The 23,825-nt window shown below is 47.5% G+C and overlaps 2 protein-coding genes across 2 annotated transcripts; both read right to left on the reverse strand.

The window, feature by feature from the left end:
- Positions 1–585: 585 nt before the first annotated feature.
- Positions 586–6,294, reverse strand: cct2 (chaperonin containing TCP1, subunit 2 (beta)). Its single transcript, XM_076722693.1, has 16 exons — positions 6,215–6,294; positions 5,384–5,458; positions 5,214–5,279; positions 4,959–5,070; positions 4,639–4,715; positions 4,446–4,558; positions 4,049–4,251; positions 3,863–3,963; positions 3,359–3,486; positions 3,029–3,132; positions 2,629–2,748; positions 2,190–2,318; positions 1,943–2,046; positions 1,758–1,857; positions 1,445–1,586; positions 586–1,015 (listed from the first exon to the last, which is right to left on the reverse strand). Exons 1-16 carry the CDS (start codon positions 6,215–6,217, stop codon positions 985–987), a joined length of 1,608 nt encoding a protein of 535 aa, XP_076578808.1. The 5' UTR covers positions 6,218–6,294; the 3' UTR covers positions 586–984.
- A 4,493-nt stretch (positions 6,295–10,787) lies between these two features.
- myrfl (myelin regulatory factor like) lies at positions 10,788–20,824 on the reverse strand. Its single transcript, XM_076722536.1, has 23 exons — positions 20,681–20,824; positions 20,415–20,508; positions 19,621–19,682; positions 18,749–19,166; positions 18,353–18,556; positions 18,074–18,269; positions 17,734–17,810; positions 17,475–17,585; positions 17,295–17,388; positions 16,982–17,182; positions 16,597–16,705; positions 16,372–16,481; positions 16,068–16,213; positions 14,866–15,027; positions 14,449–14,520; positions 14,178–14,224; positions 13,933–14,085; positions 13,723–13,770; positions 13,181–13,265; positions 12,988–13,062; positions 12,500–12,611; positions 11,675–11,746; positions 10,788–11,472 (listed from the first exon to the last, which is right to left on the reverse strand). The coding sequence occupies exons 1-23, from the start codon at positions 20,751–20,753 to the stop codon at positions 11,380–11,382; spliced, it is 2,814 nt and encodes a 937-aa protein (XP_076578651.1). The 5' UTR covers positions 20,754–20,824; the 3' UTR covers positions 10,788–11,379.
- Between the last annotated feature and the right edge of the window lie 3,001 nt (positions 20,825–23,825).

Raw genomic sequence — 23,825 nt, forward strand, 5'->3', positions numbered from 1 at the left:
CAGAGCTCACTGTTAGCGTTTGGTATCTGAAACCACTGCTGCAGCGTAGCCAAGTACTTTTACTCAAGTACAAATTCAAGGTACTTATGTTTTTTACTTGCATATTTCCATTTTATACAACTTCACACTTCTACTCCACTACACCTCTGAGGCAAATATTGTACTTTGTATGGCACTTCCTGTCCAGTGAAAACCACGTATCTCCAGCTGTTGAAAATTCTCCTACTTTTTAATCTAAAGGTTCATCAGTTATTTCAGTTAAGATGTGGTACAGCGTGGATTTGGACGACCTGAGGCGCTCTGGACTCGACATGTGGACAGTTGGATTTGATCCAGGACAGCCGTGCTGGGTAAATTCGGTGTGTTGACACTTGGCGGTCTCGGTCACTCTGACCTGATGAGGCAAACAGTGTCAACACGAAGTCATGACAGCGTGGAATGTAACTCAGTACATGTACTGAAGTACTGCATTTACTCTCAAAGGAAATGATGCAGAACTCTCATGTAATGAACCTGCTGCCATCAGGCCGTGTTACTGCGGGCAGAAAACACTGAGAGAAGAGACAACGACAACAAACAAGTATCTGATGAGGACTGGTTCATTTATTTCAGTAAACAAAACAAACAACATCCAAACTTCTGTTCTAAGTGACGTCAGCTGACTAACGTTAGCATAACCAGCTTCCAGCGAGCGCTGCGGCCTCAGCTAATGTTAGCGTCACAAACTGTGCTGAGCAACATTTTCCAGTAGCTTCACATGTCTGACATCAGCTACATGATCGACTTCTGTCTTGCTAGCATTAGCGGGGCCACTGAAGCTAGCCTGTATCTGATTGTTAGCTAGCGTTAGCCAGCTAGCCTGCGCAGTGCTTCCACAGTGAGAGTTGAACAGAGAAAAAACAGCGGAGCATTTCTTTAATTTGAACTACAGAGGTGATAAATAACAAAACTGACTCCTGCCCTGATCTTCATCCTCCTCTTCCTCTAGCAGGGGTGATGGTCGGGAACTCTCTTCCTACAAAAACAAACGACAACAACCGTCAGTAAGCAGTAAACAAACACTGGGATGATTTTGATCTGTTTCAGCTGGTCGGCAACGTAAAAATAAAAACAGAGTAAAACAGCAAACAACAGATTTTAGATGGATTCTGTGTTTTTCTGCTTTGAAATGGACCTGAAGTAGCAGCTAGGCTAACATCCTGCTGGTTCTGCATGTTTCAGCTGCCGTACATTAATGACAATCACTGATTCCAAGGAAAGCGACCAAAGTTTAATCTTTGAAATGAAATGTTGTAAAACGGTTTAATTCAGTGTTTTCTCTTCATGTAGAAGTCAAAGTATTTCCTGGCGGAGACATGCAAACACTCCTTCCCTCCGGCTCATTCAGTGATGCCGCCCCTGACAGTGTGGTACGTTTAAGTGTTCTCAGGTGTGGTGGGCTCACCTGGGCGCAGCTTTGATGATGTTGTCAACTCTCAGGATCATCTCGGCGGCTTCGGAGGCGCTCAGCAGCACCTGACGCTTCACCTGGAAGGACTCTGTGATCCCCAGCTCGGCCATGTTTCCCACTGAGCCTTCAGACATGTCTGCAGGGAAAAAAACACAGTCATCAACGTGAAGGTGAAGGCGCTGAAACGTTTTCAGACTGAAAGCTCCAGTAAAACACGCCTTCGTCAGGTTTCAGATTTCTGCATTAAAGCGTCTGTTGAAATAATGTTGACGAGGCTTTCAGATGATTAATGTTCACGTTCACTCACTCAGTCCGATGGTGGTCTTGTTCTCCTGGTGTGCAGCTCTCAGCTGAGCCACCAGGTCGGCGCTGTCGTAGCCAGCGTTGTCGGCGATGATGGTCGGCAGCTGGAGGAGAAAAATGAGTTCAACAAGACTTTTCAGAGTTCACACAGAATGACCCTTTAAAAGGCAGCAGGGAGACGGTCCATACCATCCTCAGAGCCTTGGCGAACGACTCCATGGCGACTGCCTCCTTTCCTGGCGTCCTATTGGCCAGATCAGTCACCACCTTGGCCATCAGCATCTCAGAGCAGCCTGAGAGGAGAATGGAGGTGAGCGGGGGAGGAATCAGTGACGTCGTGCTTCTGTGTCTCGTGTGTATGAAGTGCTGAAAGTGCCACAGACACACCTCTGTGTGTGTGTGTGTGTGTGTGTGTGTGTGCGCACGCATGCGTTACCTCCTCCATAGACGGTGCGTGGCTCCTTCACGGTCTGAGCTAACACACACAGCGCGTCGTGCAGTGAGCGCTCGGCCTCGTCCAGAATCTGCTGAGTCGCTCCTCGGAGGACGATGGTGCACGCCTCGCCTGAGGGAGAGAGGAGATAGTCAGGGGTCAAAGGTCAGACTGAAAGACTCCCTGAGGGAGGCGCCCACTCTGCCCTGAGTGAACAGGGATTACGAACGGACAATGAGACCACAGCCACTGAGACCAGCTCAGCTAGCTACCACATGCTAAGGTGGTTACCTTTATGCTAAGCTAGCTGCCTTTAGCAGGAGTTTAGCTGTTTGTTTTTCTTCTCCATCATGATCTGATAAAATTATGTGGAATAATAAACCATTGTTTCATTAAAATATAAGATATTAAATCATTTTAGACGTTAAAAGAGGAGACATACCCATGGCGACGCCGGAGAAGTGGATGAGCGTGTCCTCTCCGATCATCACCTCCTCAATCAGCTTGCAGTGACCGAGTTTCACCAGCTCAGGGTGGTCGAAGGTGGAGGTGATCTCTCCCCCTGAACACACACACACACACACACACACACACAATCAATCAATGAACCGATATGAATAACTGATCATTTCAACAGATCAGTTTGAGAAAAGACTGTAAATGTTGTTTAATTTCTTCATTTTTAAATGTTAATCTGTTTGACTTTATTTTAGATCCTTTAGATTCTGTTTTTCATGTAATAAAGAACTTTAAATTTTCATTTGACTAAATATTCGTTCCTTATAAGAAAGAGTGTGTGTGAGTGAGTGTGTGTGTGTGTGTGTGTGTGTTTGTGTGCGTACCGGTGACTAGAGCGAGGCGCTCCACGCCGGCGAAGTCGGCGTGCTCGATGGCCATGACGCCTGCCTGAGCGAACAGCTGCTCTGGATAATTATAGATCAACTGTCTGTGAAGAGAAAACAAAAGGAGGAAAACATGGAGGAGCGAGCGGCTGTGATGAAGGAGGCGCCGCAGCTCGGCGCCCTCCGCTGGACGACCCTGAGAAATGCTTCAATCTTTTCCACAGCGACGTGTGTATTTGTTCTGTGGGTGCAGTCTAACATTCAGCTGCTGTGTGTGTGTGTGTGCGTGCGTGCGTGCGTGCGCGCGTGCGTGCGTGCGTGCGTGTTCACCTGTTGATGAAGCAGTTGATTCCATGTTTCAGGATCCGGTCGACCTTCTCCTTCATCTTCTCTTTTTCTGCCATTTCGATCTCAGCAACCTTCGCCGTCGAGTCGACGCGAACCCTGGAGCCAAAGATCTGAGAGACACACACGCGCCCACACACACACTGTAAATCTGTTTTGATGATCTACTTCCTGTCATTTCTAGAGACGTATTTCGAGGTTTTCTCCGCTGAGGTTGGGATTTTAATCCCATCAATGCTGAATCTGTTGACATCTTAGGAGCAAAACTGAGTGCGAAGTTTCCTGTTTTTAAACCGATACTTCCTGCTGCTGCTTCAAAATAAAAGCCTTCCAGAGACGAGGACAGATTCTGGTTTCTACACAGAAGAAGCTGCAGGAGGTGCTGAGCTGTGGATGCTGTTTGATGAGACCTGATGAAGCACAGCCCCATGTTTGTTTAGTGTGTGTGTGTGTGTGTGCGTGCGCGTGCGTGCGTGCGTGCGTGCCTACCTTGATCTTGTCAGTGTCCATGCCAGTGTTAGCGATCAGGATGTTGACGTTCTCCAGCCTCTTTGGTTGGTTCACTCCGATCTTCTTGTCCAACAGGAACCCTGGATGAAGAACATGTGACGTTACAGGAGCCAATCAGAAACATGAGACATCAGCCTGGGTGGTTATGACATCACACGCCCTCACCTTCGTCCAGGTAGGAGTCGGTGAGGCTGCCGCCCAGCTTCTTGATGACGTGGATGGCCTCCAGGTTTCCGGAGCCCTTCAGCCTCATGACGGCGTTCACGGCCAGCTGGGCGAAGTGATCTTTGTGGTGAGTCAGCAGTTTGGAGGACAGCGTCGTCCGGGAGATGTTGAGCAGGTCCTCCTGGAAACGGGCTGGGTCGTTGCTACGGAGATGGAGAGGAGTGATGGGAAATATGTCAGCTGAAGGTTTGGCGCAGTGACGTGGACGTGAAATTTAAAGATGCGCAGGTGAAACTAGGAGCAGCTTCAGCATCATCAGCTTGTCTCCTGTCTGTCCTCAGGGGGACACAGAGGTGGTCAGACAGAGGAGACAGGTAAACATGAGCTACAGTCTCACCTGTGATCCACAGCGGCGTCCCTCAGAGCGTCTCGGGCCGCCTGGGTGGCCTTCCTCCAGCCGGAGATGATGGTCTGTGGGTGGATCTTCTTGGCGATCAGAAGCTCAGCCTCCTGTTAAAAAGCAGCAGTGAGTGTCAGCGAAGCTTCGTCGCCTTCGTGGTTCATTTTTTCTAAAAGGACGACAGTTTTACCCGCAGCAGCTCAGCGGCGAGCACGGTGACGGAGGTCGTCCCATCTCCAACTTCATCATCCTGAACCTTCGACATGTCTGCAACACAAAGAGCATTTCAAATCTCATACCGTCGATCGTCTTCTCAAGGGCGGAAAAGTTCAGCACAAATACATTTTGACAGCATAAAATTGAGTTTTCTGCTATTCTTGTTATTTCTGACGTCTGCTGTCGTCCTCGCGCTCTTCAAACGGGCTTTAAGTGTCTTTTCCTGCTGGTTATACAAAGCTTGATGTCGTGTGCAGCCACTGTGACCAGCAGATGTTCTGCAGCTTCACTCACCGACCAGAACTTTGGCGGCGGGGTTGTCGACTCCGACGGCTTTCAGGATGGTCGCGCCGTCGTTGGTCACCGTCACCGAGCCGCCCTTACCTCCTCCCAGCAAGATCTTGTCCTGAAGAGAAAGACGAGAAACTTCAATGAGCAAATCAAACCCCAACAGAATCACAACAACTTTTCATCTGTAACAGGTGACTCAGGTTCAACGCATCCTGCAGCATTAAACAATAATCAGCTCCGGTGATTAACGTGACCTACCATCCCCTTCGGGCCCAGAGTGCTTTTCACCAGGTCACCGATGGCGATGGCGCCCACGAATGATGACTGGAGAGGAAATAAACAATAGAAAAAAACACAGTTAAATAAAGTTTCAGCGGTTCATCTTCCTCTAACTGTTACAAAGCCAAACCACAGATTTATGAACCCACCAGTCGAGCAGTTTCAGCTTTTTCTTCATCAGCTCCGTGTTTGAAGATGTTGACCGGGGCCATCGATAAAGACGCCTGCAGAGACGAATTATATGGACAAAATGTCAATTTGATTCAAAAAGACATCTTAATCAATAGTTAAATCAACCATTAAAGGTCCATGTACGCAACGGGAAAACTATTTAGGCGTGGACATCTAATTTATTCCGAGCACCGCTGAACGCAGCATCAACCGAGCCCTGCCCCTTTCATCTGAGAAACCGCTAGAAGCTTCAATCAACTGTTAAAAAATAAAACACATTAACAACTACTGGCGACTAAGGCGGAAGACAGAGTTAGTTTAGAGGAGAACTTCGTGTTGTTTCACTCACACATTATATTTCCTGTTTTTACACTTTATTCATCAGTGCTTATAATCGTTCAGTTGTTCCTCTCTGACAGCCATAACGCAAATGACAAGCTAGCCTAGCATGCTAACGGGCTAAGGGAGAAGAACCAGAACCAGAAGAGTCTGAAAAATACAGCCAAGAACATTTCAGTTAAGATCACATTAGCTGCAGCAAACTCCACAGTGCCACCAGACCTTGTGTAACACGAAACAACAGCTCTGAAGCGGTTAGCTTAGCCGTTAGCGCATTCATAACGTCCATGTGCTTGCTCACCGGTTAGCACGTCTAGCTAACAGAAAGCTAAACTGACGCTTCGAACAACACAGACGATCTGTGATGTGTTTGAAAGAGTTTCTGTGAGCTCGGCTCCATCCAGAGCTGAAGCGATAGTTTCTAACAGTCCATTTGGGTTCGAACAGTTTAAATTAAGGTAAAAGCTCACCATGATGTCTGTGATTCAGGGCTGAAGCCGTGCACGCACACAGAAGAAGGGGTTGGCAGGGGAGTGACGCAGTTACGTACAAACGTGATGCTGCGTTCAGTGCAAGTCATGGAGAACACACAGCCGCCACCATCTGGTGAAACTCCAGAAAAGCTGCTGAGTGGACCCTGTGATGAGATGAATTTTGTTTTAACTCAATCAAACAGACTGTATTTGAAGGTTGAGGTGTATTAAAAAATCGTTGGTTCAGCTTTAAAGATTTTATCTTATGAATAAATAATTAAGCAAATACATGAAAAATGTAGCAGTCATTCAGCTGATTGATTGTATTTTTATGGAAACATATTTACACACAAGTTGGAAATGCAACAAAGCCATCATAGCTTTTATCAAAATAAAAATGGCTCAATTAACTAATTTCTCCTCATTCTCTAAGGACTGTTTCTGTAATGGAGTATTTTCAGTGTGGCGTTCGTACTTTTACTGAAGCAAAAGATCTGAATGATGTTCAGGAGATGTTAAAACCAGAGTGAAACCAGTTTTTCCATTACACGCACCAGTTTAATTAAGAACAAAAAACAGTTCAACAATATTCAGGACAGTCCAGTGGTTCAGAGTGAACCGTCTGCGGTCACATGGTGACATGAACATGGCATCAGATCCGTCATGTGAAGGTTTCCTGTTTGGGTTCTGCTGTAAAAATGTGTCTTATTGTACTTTAAGAAGAATGAAGCAACAAATAAAGTCTGAGGGTGGCAATTAATTTGCTTTCCAGGTTAAAAAAAAAAGAAAAGAAGTGAAAACAAAAAATATTTTCAACATATTTCCAGTCTCGCCCATCATTTCCTATTTGCCAGGCCCCGCCTCCTGGCTCTGTGATTGGCAGCCTGGACAGGAAGGCAGTAGATGTGCATGGGGAACCTCCTGAAGTAGCTGCTGACCCAGGGTCTGTGGAACACAACAGAAAACACCAAGTTACCTCAAAGCGAAGGTAAAACAGACAGACAGCCTGCAATAGCAGAGGAGGAAGAAGTACTCACAACTACTACTGAAGTAAAAGTAGCAATATCAGAGTAGAAATACTCTGTTACAAGGAAAAATCCTGCATTCCAAATTTTACTTAAGAGCAGAAATTCTTGTGTCTGAGGAGAAAGTGCAGGTTTACTTGGCGACGCGCTGGCTGAGGCTCAGGTAACACAGGTTTGTCCTCAGCAGCTTGTTCTCCTGCTGACGGAGGAACTCAGCCTCCTGCTGCCGCTCCACGTCCAGACGCAGAGACTGTCGAAGCTCCGCCTCGATACGAGCCAGCTGAGACGCGCACACACACACACACACACACACATTGACCTCCATTTAAACTCCTCAGTGAGCCTCACTGTTCCTCCTTCATCTCCATGAACACACACACACACTGTAGTTTATTCTGACTCAGTCACACACACACAAACACTCACTTCAGCACCACATGTGGATTCATCCGCTGCTGAAAATAGTCCCCAATAAACGCTCTTTTTCCTCCTGTTTTTCCAATAGAAACTGCAGTGAGCAGCTGTCTGAGGACACTACTGAAGTCAGACGGAGCTGACAGACAGACGGACATGTTTTGGTCTTTCTTGGGATTTGTTGGCAATAAGAAAAATGAAGATTAACAGCTGAATGATCCTGTTCCACTACAATAGGAGAACATGCAATACCACGATTTGCCACCAGATGGTGCAGAGATGCAAAAGATTTCTTTCTTTCTTCTCTTATTCATATTTTTTTCCATTAAAATCAGTTTATAAAAACAATGTGCAACAATGACTAGAGCACAATACACACACACACACACACACACACAATACAAAAAACACACACATTCAGAATAAATGTACACTTTTAACAAAATTACAGTAAATATTGAAACATACAGCTGAGGATAAAAACACATAAAGGTCACGTGATCATTTCCTTTGCTCGGAAGACAAACGTCAGTGTTTCTTTGCAGCCTCTAGATGGCGCGCGTTCACCCCAAACCTCATCTAAGATCCATGAGCCCACAGTGGGGTAATTGCACTGTTTTAAATGTTACCTCTTCCAGCAGACTCCTGCTCTCCTCCAGCTTCCTCTGCTGCTCGTACAGAGCCAGAGACGCCGGGTCAGACAGGCGGGTCACTTCCTGTCTCTCTGCCTCGTCCACACCTGGTTTACCTGCTCCACCTGTCTGCTGCTGCCCGACGATCGGAGGCAGGAAACAGGCGCTGAGAGAGAGTGAAGAGTTCATGTTTCACTTCATCACGCTGTGAGCTTGTCGAGCAGCATCTGTGCTGAGTGGCAGAGCTAATGAAGGTATGAGAGCACACACACACACACACACACACACACACACACACACACACACACACACACACACACACACACTCATCCATGTAAACCAGTTTCCATTCAGATTTGTTTACAGTTGGGTCTGATCACGGTAACGAATCCCTCTGCCAAGGTCGTGCTTCGGTGGAGAGTATCACACACACACACACACACACACACACACACACACACACACACACACTGTTATCAGATTGTCCAGGCTGAGTTTCCAGTTCCTCTTCAGCCATATTTCCATCCCAGCTTTTGTTTGCTCTTGTCTGATTTCGTTTGTTTTTCGTGTTTCTTTTATTTATATTAAGAAAAAAATTGCTGCCAATAAACCAAACCAGTCCAAGAACGTAAACACTGACTCGTTTGATGAGGAGGCACGTTGTTCAGTGTTTGTCAAAGCTGACATAAACTGGTGGGATAAACTCGGTTCATTTGTAACCTCAACACGTTGAACACGTTAACTTCATGTTAAAACTGTCGCCTGACCTCGAGGACTGTGAACCAACCATTTATCGCAGAGACAGATGTTCAGAATGATGTCACTCATGTCTGTCTGCTAAATATGGACGACAGCGAACAGCTGGTTTAGCTTAGCTTAGCATGCAGTCAGCTTGCTGCTCAGCGTGTTGTCTTAAATGTTTAAATCAGCATGCTGAGGTGTTCCAGGACGGGACTACTTTCTCTGGAGGAGGGACGTCCTGAAGTCTCTGCCGAAGGAAATAACGTCACCTGTCGTTTTACCTGTTAGGACACGAGAACTCCACATTAACCGGATAACACCACATTCAGAGCACCGCGATGTTTGGAAGCTTTGAGCAAAGTCAGAATCATGATTTGGACATTTATGAGAACGCTACAAGTGGGAAAGTCAGAATTCCAATATAGATTGAACGCAGCATGAAGAAGCAGGTCGTGCTGCGTTCAAGGCCTTTAAGTTGTCTCGGTCCTGAGAACACTGTTGCTAGGTGACCGAGAACAATGAACGTCACATGACTGAACTCCCTTTAATGCGGTGAATGAGGAGGACGTTACCTGTGCTCTCTGCTGTCCGACTCCTCCTGAATCTGAGAGAGATGCCGAGCTCCCACCCTGCCCTGCGACACACACACACACACACACACACACACACACACACACACACACACACACAGAGGATAGAGTATCAGTTAATTACATGTTCTGAGGACTGACTGAAGAGGAGGAGACGGAGACAGTTTGTGTGGTGACAGGAGACATCTGTCCGTCAGTCTCTGGGCTGACAGACGACACTGCTGCAGACACGCTGACCGGTCCCCCCCCCACACACACACACAGAGCTGAGTAGAGATTAGTTACCTGCTTGTGTTACACCTGGTGTTTGTGTATTTGTTCAGTTTTTCTCAGAGATCCAAAAAGATCAAAGAAAAAAATGTGTGTTGAGTTTTGAGTTCATTTGTAATTAGTGACTACAGACGTCTAAAGATAAATGTAATGAAGTAAAAAGTCTATTTCCCTCTGAAATGTGAAGAGTAGAAGAAGAAAGTGGCATGAAAACAAAATACTAATTCAAGTACCTCAAATTTGTAGTGAAGTACAAGACTCGAGTAAATGTACAGAGGAGTTTTCAGATTTATGAAGTGGAAACTGATGCCAGTCCTCCTTCAGCGTAGATGGAACATGAAGCCTGATTATGACATTAGATTCATTAGTTAAACATATTTTCTTTAGAGAAAACCTGATTTCTTCAGGATTGAGCTCTTTTGTTTCAGTGAGCAAACCCTCACACACGTCAGCTGAGTGCAGACTCTCGGCCTCACACACGTTTCCACACACAAACGGTAAAACTCACGAGCGTCCGAGCGTCCGTCTCCGTCTGTCTGTGTGTTTTCTGCATGGCTTCCATCCTGCGACTTCACCTTCGTCCTCCAGCGGAGACGTTTGTCTCGGACACCTAATTAGTTCAGTGTTTCTGCTGCGCCTCCTCCACCTGAATTAGTCATCAGTGTGTGTGTGTGTGTGTGTGTGTGTGTGTGTGTGTGTGTTTACAGCTGAGGGAGCTCACGTGAAAAACACCAGCCTTACGGGGACTCGAGACAGAAGAGGTGGATTTTAAACATTTTATTAAACTTGTGTTCATCTGACATGAAGCCGTCAGGACGTTCAGCTCACAGAAGATTGACTTTGAAACGACGGCCGACGTCTTTCATAAGTTACTTTCAGCTCTTCATCAGTCGGACACGCCTCCCCTCTCCTCTTCACTCCTTATTCTCTCTTTTAATTACTTTTTTACTCATCTTTTTTGGAAACTACCTCATTTGATCAAGTTATTTAAATACTCTGTACTTCAGTTGATTGACAGCCCTTCTGACCTTTGACCCTTTACACCTGAACATCCTCGACACTCGTGACCTGTTCAACCAAACTCTGACTTGTCTTTTTGTCATTTTTACAGGCCTAAAAAGGGTAAAACTTTTCATGGGGGAAAAAATCACATTTATTATTTTCTTCTTTCTCATGTAGAGCATCACCTCCTTCCTTTAACTGATGTCTAAGTTCCACGTCTGCAGACGTTGGATTTGAAGTTAATTCTCTGGTGACTGGATGAATTGAGAGGTCATGTTTTCATCAGTTCAGTCTCTGCTGTGTCGTTTCCCATCAGTCTGCATCTCTACAAGCTGAACACTTTGAGAATAAAAGACAGTAAACAGAACATCTGATGTGATTACGCAGTGAAATCGAACGTTTATCACAATAAAAACGCTTTAAAAAACAGAAACACGGTCGTGGTGACAGTCTGCGGAAAGGAAATATTCAATACATTAAACGTGTGTCTACGAGTTTATGCAGCGTCTGTAGAAGTGGAAGTGGTAGTCAGTGAAGAGCGCCCCCACGTAGTGATGGTCAGTACTGCAGTCGGCTTGGCCCTGAGGAGAAACACACGCACAGGTACTTCTGTTACTGCAGTATTCAATGATTTGATTCAAACGGCTGCTCACTGTCATCTGTATTAAACAAACAGGAGGACATAGAGCGTCTGCTGGGACTATTTTCAGAGGCGGATGAATCCACATGTGGAGCTGTACTGAGTGTTTGTGTGTGTGTGACTGAGAAAATGTCGTTTCTTACCGCAACCGTGGAGCGAAAGTGATACGAGCTGTGATGAAGACGAGACACGTGAAGAGGCCATTCATGCTCTCCCTGCAGAGACGGACGGACGGACGGACAGAGAGACAGATGGACGGACAGAGAGACAGATGGATGGACAGACAGACAGACAGACAGAGACGTCAGCTGTGAGTTTGATGATCAAATTAATTGTGATTTGTTGTTACAGGGTGAGACAGTCTGAGTCCTTCCTCCACCTCTGCTGTCTTTGTGTGTCCAGTGTGGGACAGTGAGGTTGTCACCGTGTGTCCGCGTCCTGGATTAACGTGAGCACGGCTGTGATTAGCACGCAGTCACGCTGGTGTGAAGGAAACTCTGCCACACATCCATAATTCATCAGTGTTTCCTCACACTTCTGCATTATTAACTGGAGCAGTAACTGAGTGAGCGAACTGGAACCCCAGCGCCCCTGAACGCAGCACGCGCATCCACGCACAAGCTGATCCGAGCGTGTTTGCTTTCCATCGCACACCTGTTCGGATCAACTTGTGTGTGAATGAGTCCATTAAATGTTTTCTGTCGAAGTCCAGAAACTTCAGGTGTTCATAAAACACATTAAAGTATCGACTGAAGTAACTAAATACATGTACTCGTGTTCTGTACTTCAGTTCAAATTTGAGGTACTGAGTATTTCCATATTCTGTCTCGTGTAAAGCACTTTGACCTCGGTCGTTGTTGAAATATGAATAAACCTGAACGTGAAAACTTAACAACAGGATGAAATGAACCAAATGATGTGAATGAATGTGTCTTTCAGTCCTCGTGGCGTCCGTCTGTCTTGCTCACCTGTGTGTTTGATGGGTATCTGCTGTCAGCGACGAAGCTAATGTCCACCAGAGACGAGCAGGTGGCCGACTCGTTGAAGCTGCACAGATGAACCACCAGCAGCTCTGTGGAGCTGCGCAGAAAGAAATGAAAACAACATTTTTATTGACTTCACGTCTTCGTTTCCACTGCAAACACAAACGACGAGCTCATTCAAACCGTTAGCTAGCCGAAACACCAGCAGCCTAGAAGACACGCTGATGCTAACGTTGACATTCTAACGTTAAACTGGCTAAGCTAGCTAGCGTGCTAATGAGCTACGTTAGCAACCACACTGGTTACGTGATGCTGCTATGCTAATGCTGTTTATGAGTGATGAATGTGTTTTTAGTAACGAGGACAGTCGACGTTAGCGAATGAATTGTGAACATTTCCAATTAAAATGAGCAAAAAACCATTTGGAGTTGTGGACTTTCAGAGCGACAGTGTTTGGTGATGTTCCCACTTACTTCATCAACAGGGTGACTCTCATGTTGAGCGGGACAAACTGGCTGATGGGAACTCTGTAGACGTAGACGCCCGGCCTGTGGGACACACGGTGGCATCAGTCAGTGCTGTGAGGGTCAGCTGAGTACCCAGCGTTCAGGTCATGATGGCAGTGATGATGTCTGTCTGTCTGTCTGTCTGTCTGTCTTCACTCACCCACATTCGTCTCTCAGGATGTATTTGTCGTCAATCACATGCTGGTTCTCTTTGATCATGAAAGACTGGATGGTGGTGTTTGTCCCTGACAGACAATAATGGAGGCAATTAATTAATTAATTGTGTTTCTGTTACGCGCTGCTTTTTTTATTTAAAGTTTATTTAAAGTTACCGGCAACAGCGTCCACCTTTAAGTCACTTTGAAAAGAAAAATACAGAAAGATTCACTGTGATTCTCAAGAGACGCTGAAGCCACAAGGAGGCGCTAGTCTGTCTCTTAATGTCACTGTGTGTGTGTGTGTCACTGTGTGTCACTGTGTGTGTGTGTGTGTCACTGTGTGTGTGTGTGTGTGTGTGTCACTGTGTGTGTGTGTGTGTGTGTGTGACACTGTGTGTGTGTGTGTGTGTGTGTGTGTGTGTCACTGTGTGTGTGTGTGTGTGTGTGTGTGTGACACTGTGTGTGTGTGTGTCACTGTGTGTGTGTGTGTCACTGTGTGTGTGTGTGTGCTTCAGATTTAGAGATGGAGGCAGTGAACACTCACAGTCTTTGGCGCTTCTCAGTTTGTAATAAAGTCCTTTTCTACTTGTTTCTGTGGAGTAAAAACACGGCGAGCGTTAAACCAGGACCACGTCTCTGTGCTGTCAGTGACGACGTCCACATCAAACCAGAGACTGTCTCTGTGGACGAAGTCGTCCATTCTGTGTTGGTGCATATAAATGTCTGTTAGCAGCGGACGGCGAGCTGCTCTTACTCGTCACATTCGATGGTTGTGCTCCAGCTAATTCAGCGGTGGCGTTGGTGCTGCCCTTTGCTGGTGGCGGGCAGCAGTGCACCCTGTCACAGTACAGCAGGTCACAGAAGTCCAGGTCAGGAGGCCAGAGGCTGGGCGGACTGCTCGCTGTGACTGGTACAGAGGAGAGGGAGGCACAGAACAACTGAGCTGCATGTTTCCAGTCAGCGCTGCTGGTTATACACAGAGGCTGGGGGGGGGGTTACCTGTGCTGCTACAGGTGGTGGTCTGCAGAGGAGCTATGCTGCTGTTACTGAGACAGAAGAACAACAATGAGCACAAACAACAGCACAACAACGCTGAGTGAAGGCGTAGCTAAGCTGATGACGACCTGGGACGAGGCCGTGAGGCCGAGGATTACTTCAGAGTCAACATGTCACTGACAGGTAAGCAGCTGCTCTCCTGCTCAGAGGAGGACAGACCGTCACCAGGTGGCTCCTCGCTGTTAGTCGTATTCTAATGAGGAAGGTTGTTTACCTGCTGCCAGGTACGACCTCAAAGTGTTCCTCCTTCAGATCTAACAGGTACAGAGCGGTGATGGAGATGATGCTGCACACACACACACACACACACGCACGCACACACACACACACACACACACACACACACACACACACACACACGCACACACGCACACACACGCACACACACACACACACACACACACGCACACACACACACACACACACACACACGCACACACACACACACGCACACACACACGCACACACACACACACGCACACACACACACACACACACGCACACACACACACACACACACGCACACACACACACACACACACACACACAATAATTGTTCTGGGTTAATATTTTTCTTTTCCAATTCTACATATTTCTATGTGGGAAAACAGGAAGTGACATCACGGCTCACCAGAAAGCCATGGTGGCCAGCAGGGCGACGACACTGGCCTGGAAGACCTTGTGGCGCAGACAGCGGCCGTCCCTCTGACCCCGGCCCTCCTTCTGGACCGTCCCCGTCTTACAGGGGTCCAGACTCGGCGCCGTCGACACGCTGCTGTGCTTCCTGGACTTCCTGCTTGAGAAAACACAAGAATTCCAGCTTTTACTCTGAAATCGCTCATAAACCCAGTGAATCTTCTCTGGCATCGACGCTCGAGCTCGTTACAGACACACGAGGCTCCGAAATGATTCATTACACATGACTTCATAAACATAACTCAGTGATAATCATCAGTGAGTCAGTTTTCAGCGTGTGACCTTGAGCACCGCTCAGCGATTTGTAAGGAAGTGAACCTGCTGTCCTTCAACCTGCCAGCTTCAGTTACTCATTGCCTACATTTCCCACAATCCCTCCACGGAGCCGCAGAGGAGGAGGGAAGCTGTTTGTGACACTTCACAGCGTCTTCGTCATCAAAGCCTCTCAAGGCTGCTGCTCCTCAGCCACACACAGAGGCCTTCAGAGACCTTGACCCTCGACGTGCTCCGACACGCTGATAACACGCTGACGCCGCTTATGATGCAACACACACGCACACGCACATGCACGACCACACACACACTTCATCAGTACTTCTCCACGGCGTCGTAAGACCTACAGAAGCAGCTGAAGTGTCCACAGAAAGGACAGACGTTGGAGGTCAGCTTAAATTCATCTCACTTGATCTGTTTACGATGTCAACTGAACTAAACAAACCATTTTAGTCAAAAGTGAGTCTGACACTGATTTTTAGATCTATTCTATTTTCTTTATTATTTATAAGTTTATAAGTATATACAAAAAGTCTGAAGATTTAAAAAGAAATAGGAGCAAAGAAGTGGAAAAGTGTCGTTGCTTAATAATTTTGGTCGAGTAATATATTCACAAATGATCAATATCATAATAATAATAATGTTTGGAGTTTGTTTGAAGTTCCCTTAGAAAACCTTTCATACAGGAAATGCTGCTCAAAGTGCTTTAAAACAAAGGAATGCAGCAAAGCTTCCCATAAAAAGACGTAGAACGGACATGAAAACAGGGACCGAACATTAAAGTGGAATCAGAGACGGATAATAATGGTGTGAATATGACAGAGTGAGGATGAAAACATGAGCTGGACATGACGGTAAACGCACCCGGCGGAGCGCAGGCTGCCCGTCAGGCTCTTTAGCTTCGCCAGGCGGCGGTTCCACACCTCCAGCTCTTTAATCCGATTCTCCAGGTTGTCGGTGAGCTTCGTCAGCTGCTGCACCGCCCCCACGTTCTCCATGAAGATCTGCTCCTGGTGAGGAGGAAGAGGAGGGAGTCAGAGGAAACACAGATTCTTTATGGACTGTTTGCTGTGGGACCCTGTTCTGCTGGAGGTCAGCGCTGATCAGTAAAGGATGGCTTAGAGGGAGGAGGAGGAGGAGGAGGAGGAGGAGCAGCGGTGGAGCTCACCTTGTCCACCATGAGGAAGTTATGAATCTTGTCTCCGTCAGAGCAGCTGACATCTCCGACCTCCTTCACCGCTGACGGCAGCAGCTCCTTCACCTCCTGAGCTATAATACCTGAAACATCAGGTGTTCACGTTAACAGAAGCTCATGTCCCGACGTCACACTCACCTGGTTTCTACATTAACGGTCTGAGCGTCGCAGTGACTCCGCAGCGACGTGGTCAGTTACCGGTCTGGTGGGTTTGGTCGATCCCCATGGAGGACGCAAACTCCGGCTTGTAGTCGAACTCCACTATTCTCATCTGAGTGATTCTCTTCAGCTGCTGCTCGGAGTCGACCTGACGAACAAACAGCCAGAAAACTGAACCTGAACGTGAGGTGAAGGACGTGGAGTTTAAGTTGTTGAAGAAATTACTTTTATATACGACCACTCGGGGGCGCCGGAGCAGGAAATGATCAAATTCTACACAAACAATCAGCACGTTGTTGTTTTTGTGATGGCGTTCTCCAGAAGAGTTTCCATCAGGGGTTAGTGGAGGTGACTGAGTGGCTGTGTGATCTGATTGGTCATCAGTGTGGCCTTCGCTGATGTTCATTAAGCGTCTCAGTCTCACCTCTTGTATGTTCTGCTTGGCGCGGCGGTCGGACGGCTGCATGATGGCGCCCATCACCTTGGCGTTGCCGCAGACAACTAACGCCTCGTCGGGGGAGTCGGTGTTGATGCCCACTCGGCTTTGACAGACCACGGCGTCCTGCAGCGCCCCGCGCTGCCACAGGGCGTCGCCGTCCATCTCAAACTGGCCCGGATTGGACGCCTGCAGAGGGGAGGAGCTGCTGTGAGATCGATGGCGGTTTCATAAAGAAGACGCAGGTTGATTGTTTTGACTGAGGGTTTATCGTCCAGGAGTTTAAGGTCAGTGCTCCTACCCTGACGATGACCCTCTCTGACACCAGCGCCGTGAGGAGGAACGTCTCCTCTGCCTCCACCGCAGCATACAGACCAACCACCATCTGAAAGTACCTGCAGACACACAGTCGACATGTAGCTGTGGCTGCTGCTCGTTCATCCATCCTGTCATTCATTCATTCATACACTCACTCACACACCTCTGGTCGGGGTTGGGTTTGCCTTTTTTCCTCATGTTGTTGGCCGTCGTCTCGCTGAAGTGCAGCCGGCCGAGCGTCACTTTGGTGATTTTGCCGCTGGGCAGACTGACCCTGGAGGATCGGTGCGTTCACATCTTTATGCTTTTACAACTTATTTAAATGTGATGTGAGTGTGGAGCACAGTCCCACACGGGGTCGACCACAGGCGGGTGGTGCAGCTGCTCGTGGGGCACGTAGGGATGCTTCCTGTGTTCCTTACCTGACGGGGTGGAAGGGCTTCTTGCTGCGGTTGGGCTGAGACTGCTCGATGGTCACCTGCTGGCTCGGAGATTCCAGCTGTGAGAAATGAGGCATTCAGGCGTCACACGGGGGAAATACTGAAGTTGGGTTTTGTTGAGTTCTGCCTGACAACTCCACTGAGCTCAGGACAAGTAGCTCCAATGCTAACTGCTGCTAGGCTAACAATCTAGACACGTCCTGGACCAATCTGGAGCTGAAGCCGATATCAATTTATCTTAATTGATTTACATCTTTGGAATGATGAATGCTTATTTATATTTTCACTAGTGCAGGCAGAAGGTTTGGGTTCTCGTAGGCACCTTGACCCCGAACACTTTTATCTGGAAGTGGTCGACAGCCTGCGGCCCGCTGGGCGTCCTGACGTATTGCGGCTCCGTGGCCATGCCGATGTGGATGGTGACCTGGAAGTGGTTCTTCTTCTGGCAGACGAAGGCCTCGTCAGCTGCAGAGTAGATGAAGCCTTTGTCGGTGTCCACGTGGTAGGCGGGGGGAGACCTGGAAGCACAGAGGGACGTCTGTCCTGTTTAGAGCTGACTGCACTGTGCAGGTGATTCTGACGCAGCTGCGTCTGTACTCACAGTGCCTGGTAGCTGCTGTTGTACAAAGTGCTCCAGTGTTCCGGCCGGTACTGATCCCAGGTCAGCAGCTGGTAGGACACCAGTCCGCCACCGGCTGCACCAACACTGCCACCATGAGTCCCATCACCTTCACTGCAGGAAGCCTCCATTCCTGCCGACGTCTCCTCAGACTCAGACCTCCTCCTCTTCTTACTGTCTGTGGAGCTGAAGCAGGACGAGACGGATTCAGGCCAAACAGCCGATGGCAGACTGACCGAATCACCATTTTGTCGCCTTCATACCTCAGTTAAATCTGACTTCTGGAAGCTAGTTTTTACCTCATTGTGTCAGGTATGAAAACAAAAATTGGTGATGTAGTAAAGACTAAAAGGCTGACAGTGTTGAAGGGCTGCTTACCAGGTGTGCTGTGTGGGGGCGGAGCCCTGCAGACAGGTTGAAGACACCAGGCCTGGACCGGTGCAGGGTGTGGCGTAGCTGCTGGAGGGGGGCAGTGTCGGGGAAAGCGGCGTTGGAGGGGTATAAATCTGCGAGCAGCTGTCTGGACTCAGGTAGCGTGTGTGCTCAGGTGAGTGGTGTGCGTGCGGGTACAGGGGGGCGGGTGGAGCAGGTGGAGCAGGTGAGGTCCCAGACTTGATGTAAGTGTTAGTGAGGCCCAAGCTGCGGAGCTGTCCGTGGGTCAGCGGCTCATGGTGAGCAGGGGCGGAGTCTCGACCCTTAAAGCGACAGGATGAAGAGGGGGCGGGCCGCTGTGTGGGCTGGAACACTTCCTGTGCGGTCTGCTGGTTGGACCAATAGGGTGGCTCGCAGTGGAGGTCTGCCAATCAGAGTAATACAGCATGTGAGACACTTTGACCTTTAGCTAATGTTCTGTCAGTTTTCTTTGTCTTTCATGTTGTTCAGCTCTCTGTACTGCTGCTCACACTGGTTTGCCAACTCGCCTCGTGATTGGCCGATCTTCAGGTTTCCAGCTGTGTGAATAAAGTTCAACAGTCTAATCTAAAAAATAACAGGACTGTAAGCACTGTAAATGAATTAATGCCATAAATGCAGGCATACTTTCAGTATCTGTCCCGGCACTGCAGGCCTCACTGGTTTTATCTTCAGTCCAGCGGGTTCAGTGTAACCAGAATCATCATCTCACTGCTAAAGTCCAGACGACTGATAAACACTTTCATCGAAATGCTGTGAACCAGCCTGCAGAGAAAACCAGGCAGGCATTTCATGCAGGGCGTCTGCCGTCAGTGTGCGGGCCGAAGCGTGAACTGTACCTGGAACCTGTGCAGGTGAGCAGGCCTCCGAGCTGGAGTCGGGAGGAGACTCAGGGAGGATGCTGGGAAAAAACAAACAGAGTATATTTTCAACAGAAACGCAGCAGACGACCGACGGGCCACTCGCTCTCTGACTTGTTTCAGTCCTTTCCTCACTGTGTTCAAAGCTTTGTGCTGAGGTTTGTTGATTTCCACTGTTTTCATGGTGGAAACTGACTTCTGTCATTTCTGCTCTGTTTGACGTGGAGCTGACCTGTGTTTCATGTTGTCTGAACGGATCTGTGGCTCTGCAGCGTTCTCTGCCTTCAACCTTCACTCAGCTGATAACCAACTAGGTCAGAGCTGTTTGTGTGTGTGTGTGTGTGTGTGTGTGTGTGTGTGTGTGTGTGTGTGTGTGTGTGTGTGTTATATAACAGTGTGTGTGTCCAGGGTTGATGATGACAGAAGGTTTCCCTTTCACCACCTTCAACAGTGTGTTTTCTTCACTGACTCATTTCACAGTTTATTGTGTTACGTTCCCTCTTCAATGCTCTTCATCACCTGAACTCCTGCTCACCTGCTGTAGGAATATTTACTGCTGTACTTCGGTACAGTTTTGCAGTACATGTACTTGAGTATTTCAGTTTTACACTACTTTATACTCTCACTCCACTACTTTAAAGGCAAACATTGTACATTGACTTCACTGCATTGAAATGAATTCATTCAGTCATTCATACTATTAATACAAACAAATACATCCTGATGAGCTGTGTGTGTGTGTGTGTGTGTGTGTGTGTGTGTGAGAATCTCACAAGCTGTTGGGGTCCATGTCGTTGCTCAGGTATTCCTCCAGGATGCTCGTATCCACGACAACAGAACTGTCCAGCACACCACTGACATCCTGACCTGCACACACACACACACACACACACACACACACACACACACACACACACACACACACACACACACACACACACACACACGTCAGGCCCGTCCTCCTCCACAGAACATGACTGATCACCTTCAGCAGAATCACTGCAGAACACGATGGTGTCATGAAGCGACGACGGCTCACCGCTGAAGAACTGCTGCAGCGCCTCGTTCTCTCCCAGCACCTGGAGCGGCAGCCGGGGCGCACCGGGCTCCATGCTGCCCAGCGGGGGGCGCTGCAGCCGGGGACTGAGGACGGATCAGGAGGGTCCCCGCTGGAGCAGCTGCTGCAGGGCTGAGGACGGACAGTCAGTCAGTGCATGTACAGAACTACAGACAAGTTTACTCTCCGCTGCGATGATGAGCTTTCTCTTCTTCATCTCTCATTCGTCACCTCGTGACCCCCAGGTTTGATCTTCAGACCCTCTGAGGGGTAAAATCTACCAACATATATGTAAAATTCACTTTTACTTACATGTTGAGACGGAGGCGCAGTGGTGGAGAGCAGACAGGTTTATGATCAAATAAAGTTTAATACTACAGAGTTCAAGGTTTAAACCTTGGACTAAGATCAAAGCTTAACCTTTAACCTGTCACACACACACACACACACACACACACACATAAATGTCATTAATTTACGTCATTTATTGGTTTTGTTTCCTGATAATTTCCTAAGAAACTAGTGTTTTAGAATTTTCCCAAAAAACAAAAAAACAAAAACCAAATACGTGGGGCTGAATTTTTGGGAAACGATGCTGAAGATACTTCTGATATTTAGATCTGACGGTCACCAGGGTAACGATCGATCCGAGGGGCCGTCAGATGATTGATGGAGCAGAAGAAGAAAAAGCTCTGACACACAAATCTACGCTGCATGTTCTGCTGAGTTCATGAAGTATCGGGTACTTTTACGTCTTCAGGCTGTAAACGATGATGAAATGAAACCAGCTGAGTCGTTTGGAGAAATCTGCTCCACTTCTTCTTCTACATCTTATTCTTATGCTCCGTCTGTTTTCTGCTCCTCGCCGGTCTGAGTGGAAACATTGTCAGATACGAACGTGGACGGCTCTTTGATAAAATGACCACCGTCAGGAGGCGCTGGGTGTTTTCTCTGGGACATTCATGTCACTGAGTTTAGACTGGATCTGCTAAACTTCAGAGCAGGACCAGATTAAAGCTCAGAGTCAGACCGGGTCATAAAACTAGAAGAAGTATTTGATCAGAGAAGAAGAAGAAAAGCTTAAAATGCTCTCATAAATTAGTACCAACTCTTGATTCTGGACACTTTGACTTTGTCTTCAGTGTTCAGAAAGTTCCACAGAACGTGACTCCTTTGACTTGAAGCAGCTTCAGAGCTTCATGCTGGGAAATAAAACTTCCAGAACATGTAACTGAAGAGTCAACAAGACACATAAAACACCAAAACTAAAAACCTGTTCAGGGGTTTTTGGGATTTGAACTCCTGAAATCCTGATTAGTTCCAGCAGCTGTTACTGTCCTCTGATACCTCAGAGGAACCTCGTCCACTGCAGGAGGCTCGTCAGATCTGCCCGACAACAACAGCAGCAGACATATTGGTTCAAACGTACCTATCTTGTCTCTTCAAGATGGCCACCAGCCGATCAGCGGCGGTGCGAGCCGCTCGTCCTCAGGTATAATCCATCCATGACACCCAGTTTGTCAGCTCTTCTTCTGTGGTTTTAGTGAAGAGGAATATTTCCTTTTTGGTTCTAATTCTTCTTCTTGGTGTTTGTGACGTCGGTGGATCGTCTCAGTCTGCAGCTGAACTTTGAGCTTTGAACAGGAAACAGTAACAGATGCTCACACACCTGACGCAGGCGTGCAACGCACCTGTGTGTGTGTGTGTGTGTGTGTGTGTGTGGTGAAGCCATAAACCAGGCAGTCATCTTACTGGAAGTGCACACACAGACACACATTTGCATCGCTGTACTTGTGAGGACCCTGACTGACGTTCACTCATTCAAGCCTCTTACCTTCAAACCTAATTATGAGAAAATCGAACCACACTTCAAAAACCAGCTGTGACCCCCAGGAACCCCCAAAAATCACAAAAACTGCACCTCGCCAAACGCTGGCTCGTGCCGGCCCGTCCGGATGTGACACCCAAACTGCAACGCCCCTGAAAACGCAGACCCCAGGTGAGCACGGAGACCCTGGTGTTGAATCTGTACTTCTGTCCGCCCCTCCGCCTTCAGCCCGGAGGACCCCTCTCGGTCTTTTCTGTGGGGGCGGGGCTGATCACAACATTCCACATTCGTGTCTATGCACTGGTTCCAAAATTCCAGATTCGCATCTATTGCGTTAGTGCTAGCGTTAGCGTTAGCACGCCCATCGCCGTATTTTCGAAAACGCTGTCACTACGTGTTACTCTGTGTCTGAAATCATTCATTCATTCATGATACACCTTTCATTCATTCATTGTCTCAGAAAATCAGTCACTTCAAAGGACAATTACAGCAAACTGATTCAGTGTCTTTTCACTTCTGCTCTAATGACGCTCAGTTGTTTTCCTTTAACCTGATGAGCTTCATGAACTTTCTGCACTGAACAACAGTTAAAACCAAATAATGGCCTGAACCGCACATCATTTCCTGCAGTTCAGTGCAGACAAACTTGGAAACATTCAGTGGTCGGTTAGGCCTCAGGTTGAAGTTTTGGTGCTGGCTGCAGTCCAACATGGCCACAGGATGTACGGGCCGCGCTCTCCTGCCTCCTGTCCAGGGAGTTTGCTTCGTACCTCGGACACGTCTGAAGACTCTGGAGGTCGAGCTTTAGGCTCAGTGGCTCTTGAGTCTCCCGATGAGCTGGAGGTCTGTGGACTCTTTGAAAGCCGTCTGTGCAGACAGCTTTTAGGATGAAGGTGCTATTTTATTTCAATTTCAATGTCAATATTCCTTTTAGTCCCATGAGGGGAAATTCCAGATTACAGCAGCATCAGTGGAGCAGATTGAGTAATTTAAGAAGTGCATGTTTTGACTTTTGTCTTACATCTGCTCCCCTTCTAAGTTTTATCTGAGGTTTTATTTTATTTTATTTGCTTGATTTTTTTCTTTAACTGTGAAGCACATGGTGACAAAGTGTCTGTGAAAGGTGTCTATTCAATAAACTTTGCTTGTTGTCTTGTGAGTTCATTAATGATTCATGCTTAAAGTTCATGTGTCTGTCACAGTTTGTGGTTCATTACTCATTAAAAAGTCTTTGGCTGTTTTTTCCTGAAAAGGGTTCATGTTGGTCAGACTGACGGTTTTTTGTTTTTTGTTTTTTGT

The sequence above is a fragment of the Chaetodon auriga genome, chromosome 22 (assembly GCF_051107435.1).
Source record: "Chaetodon auriga isolate fChaAug3 chromosome 22, fChaAug3.hap1, whole genome shotgun sequence".
NCBI classification, from domain to species: Eukaryota; Metazoa; Chordata; class Actinopteri; order Chaetodontiformes; family Chaetodontidae; genus Chaetodon; species Chaetodon auriga.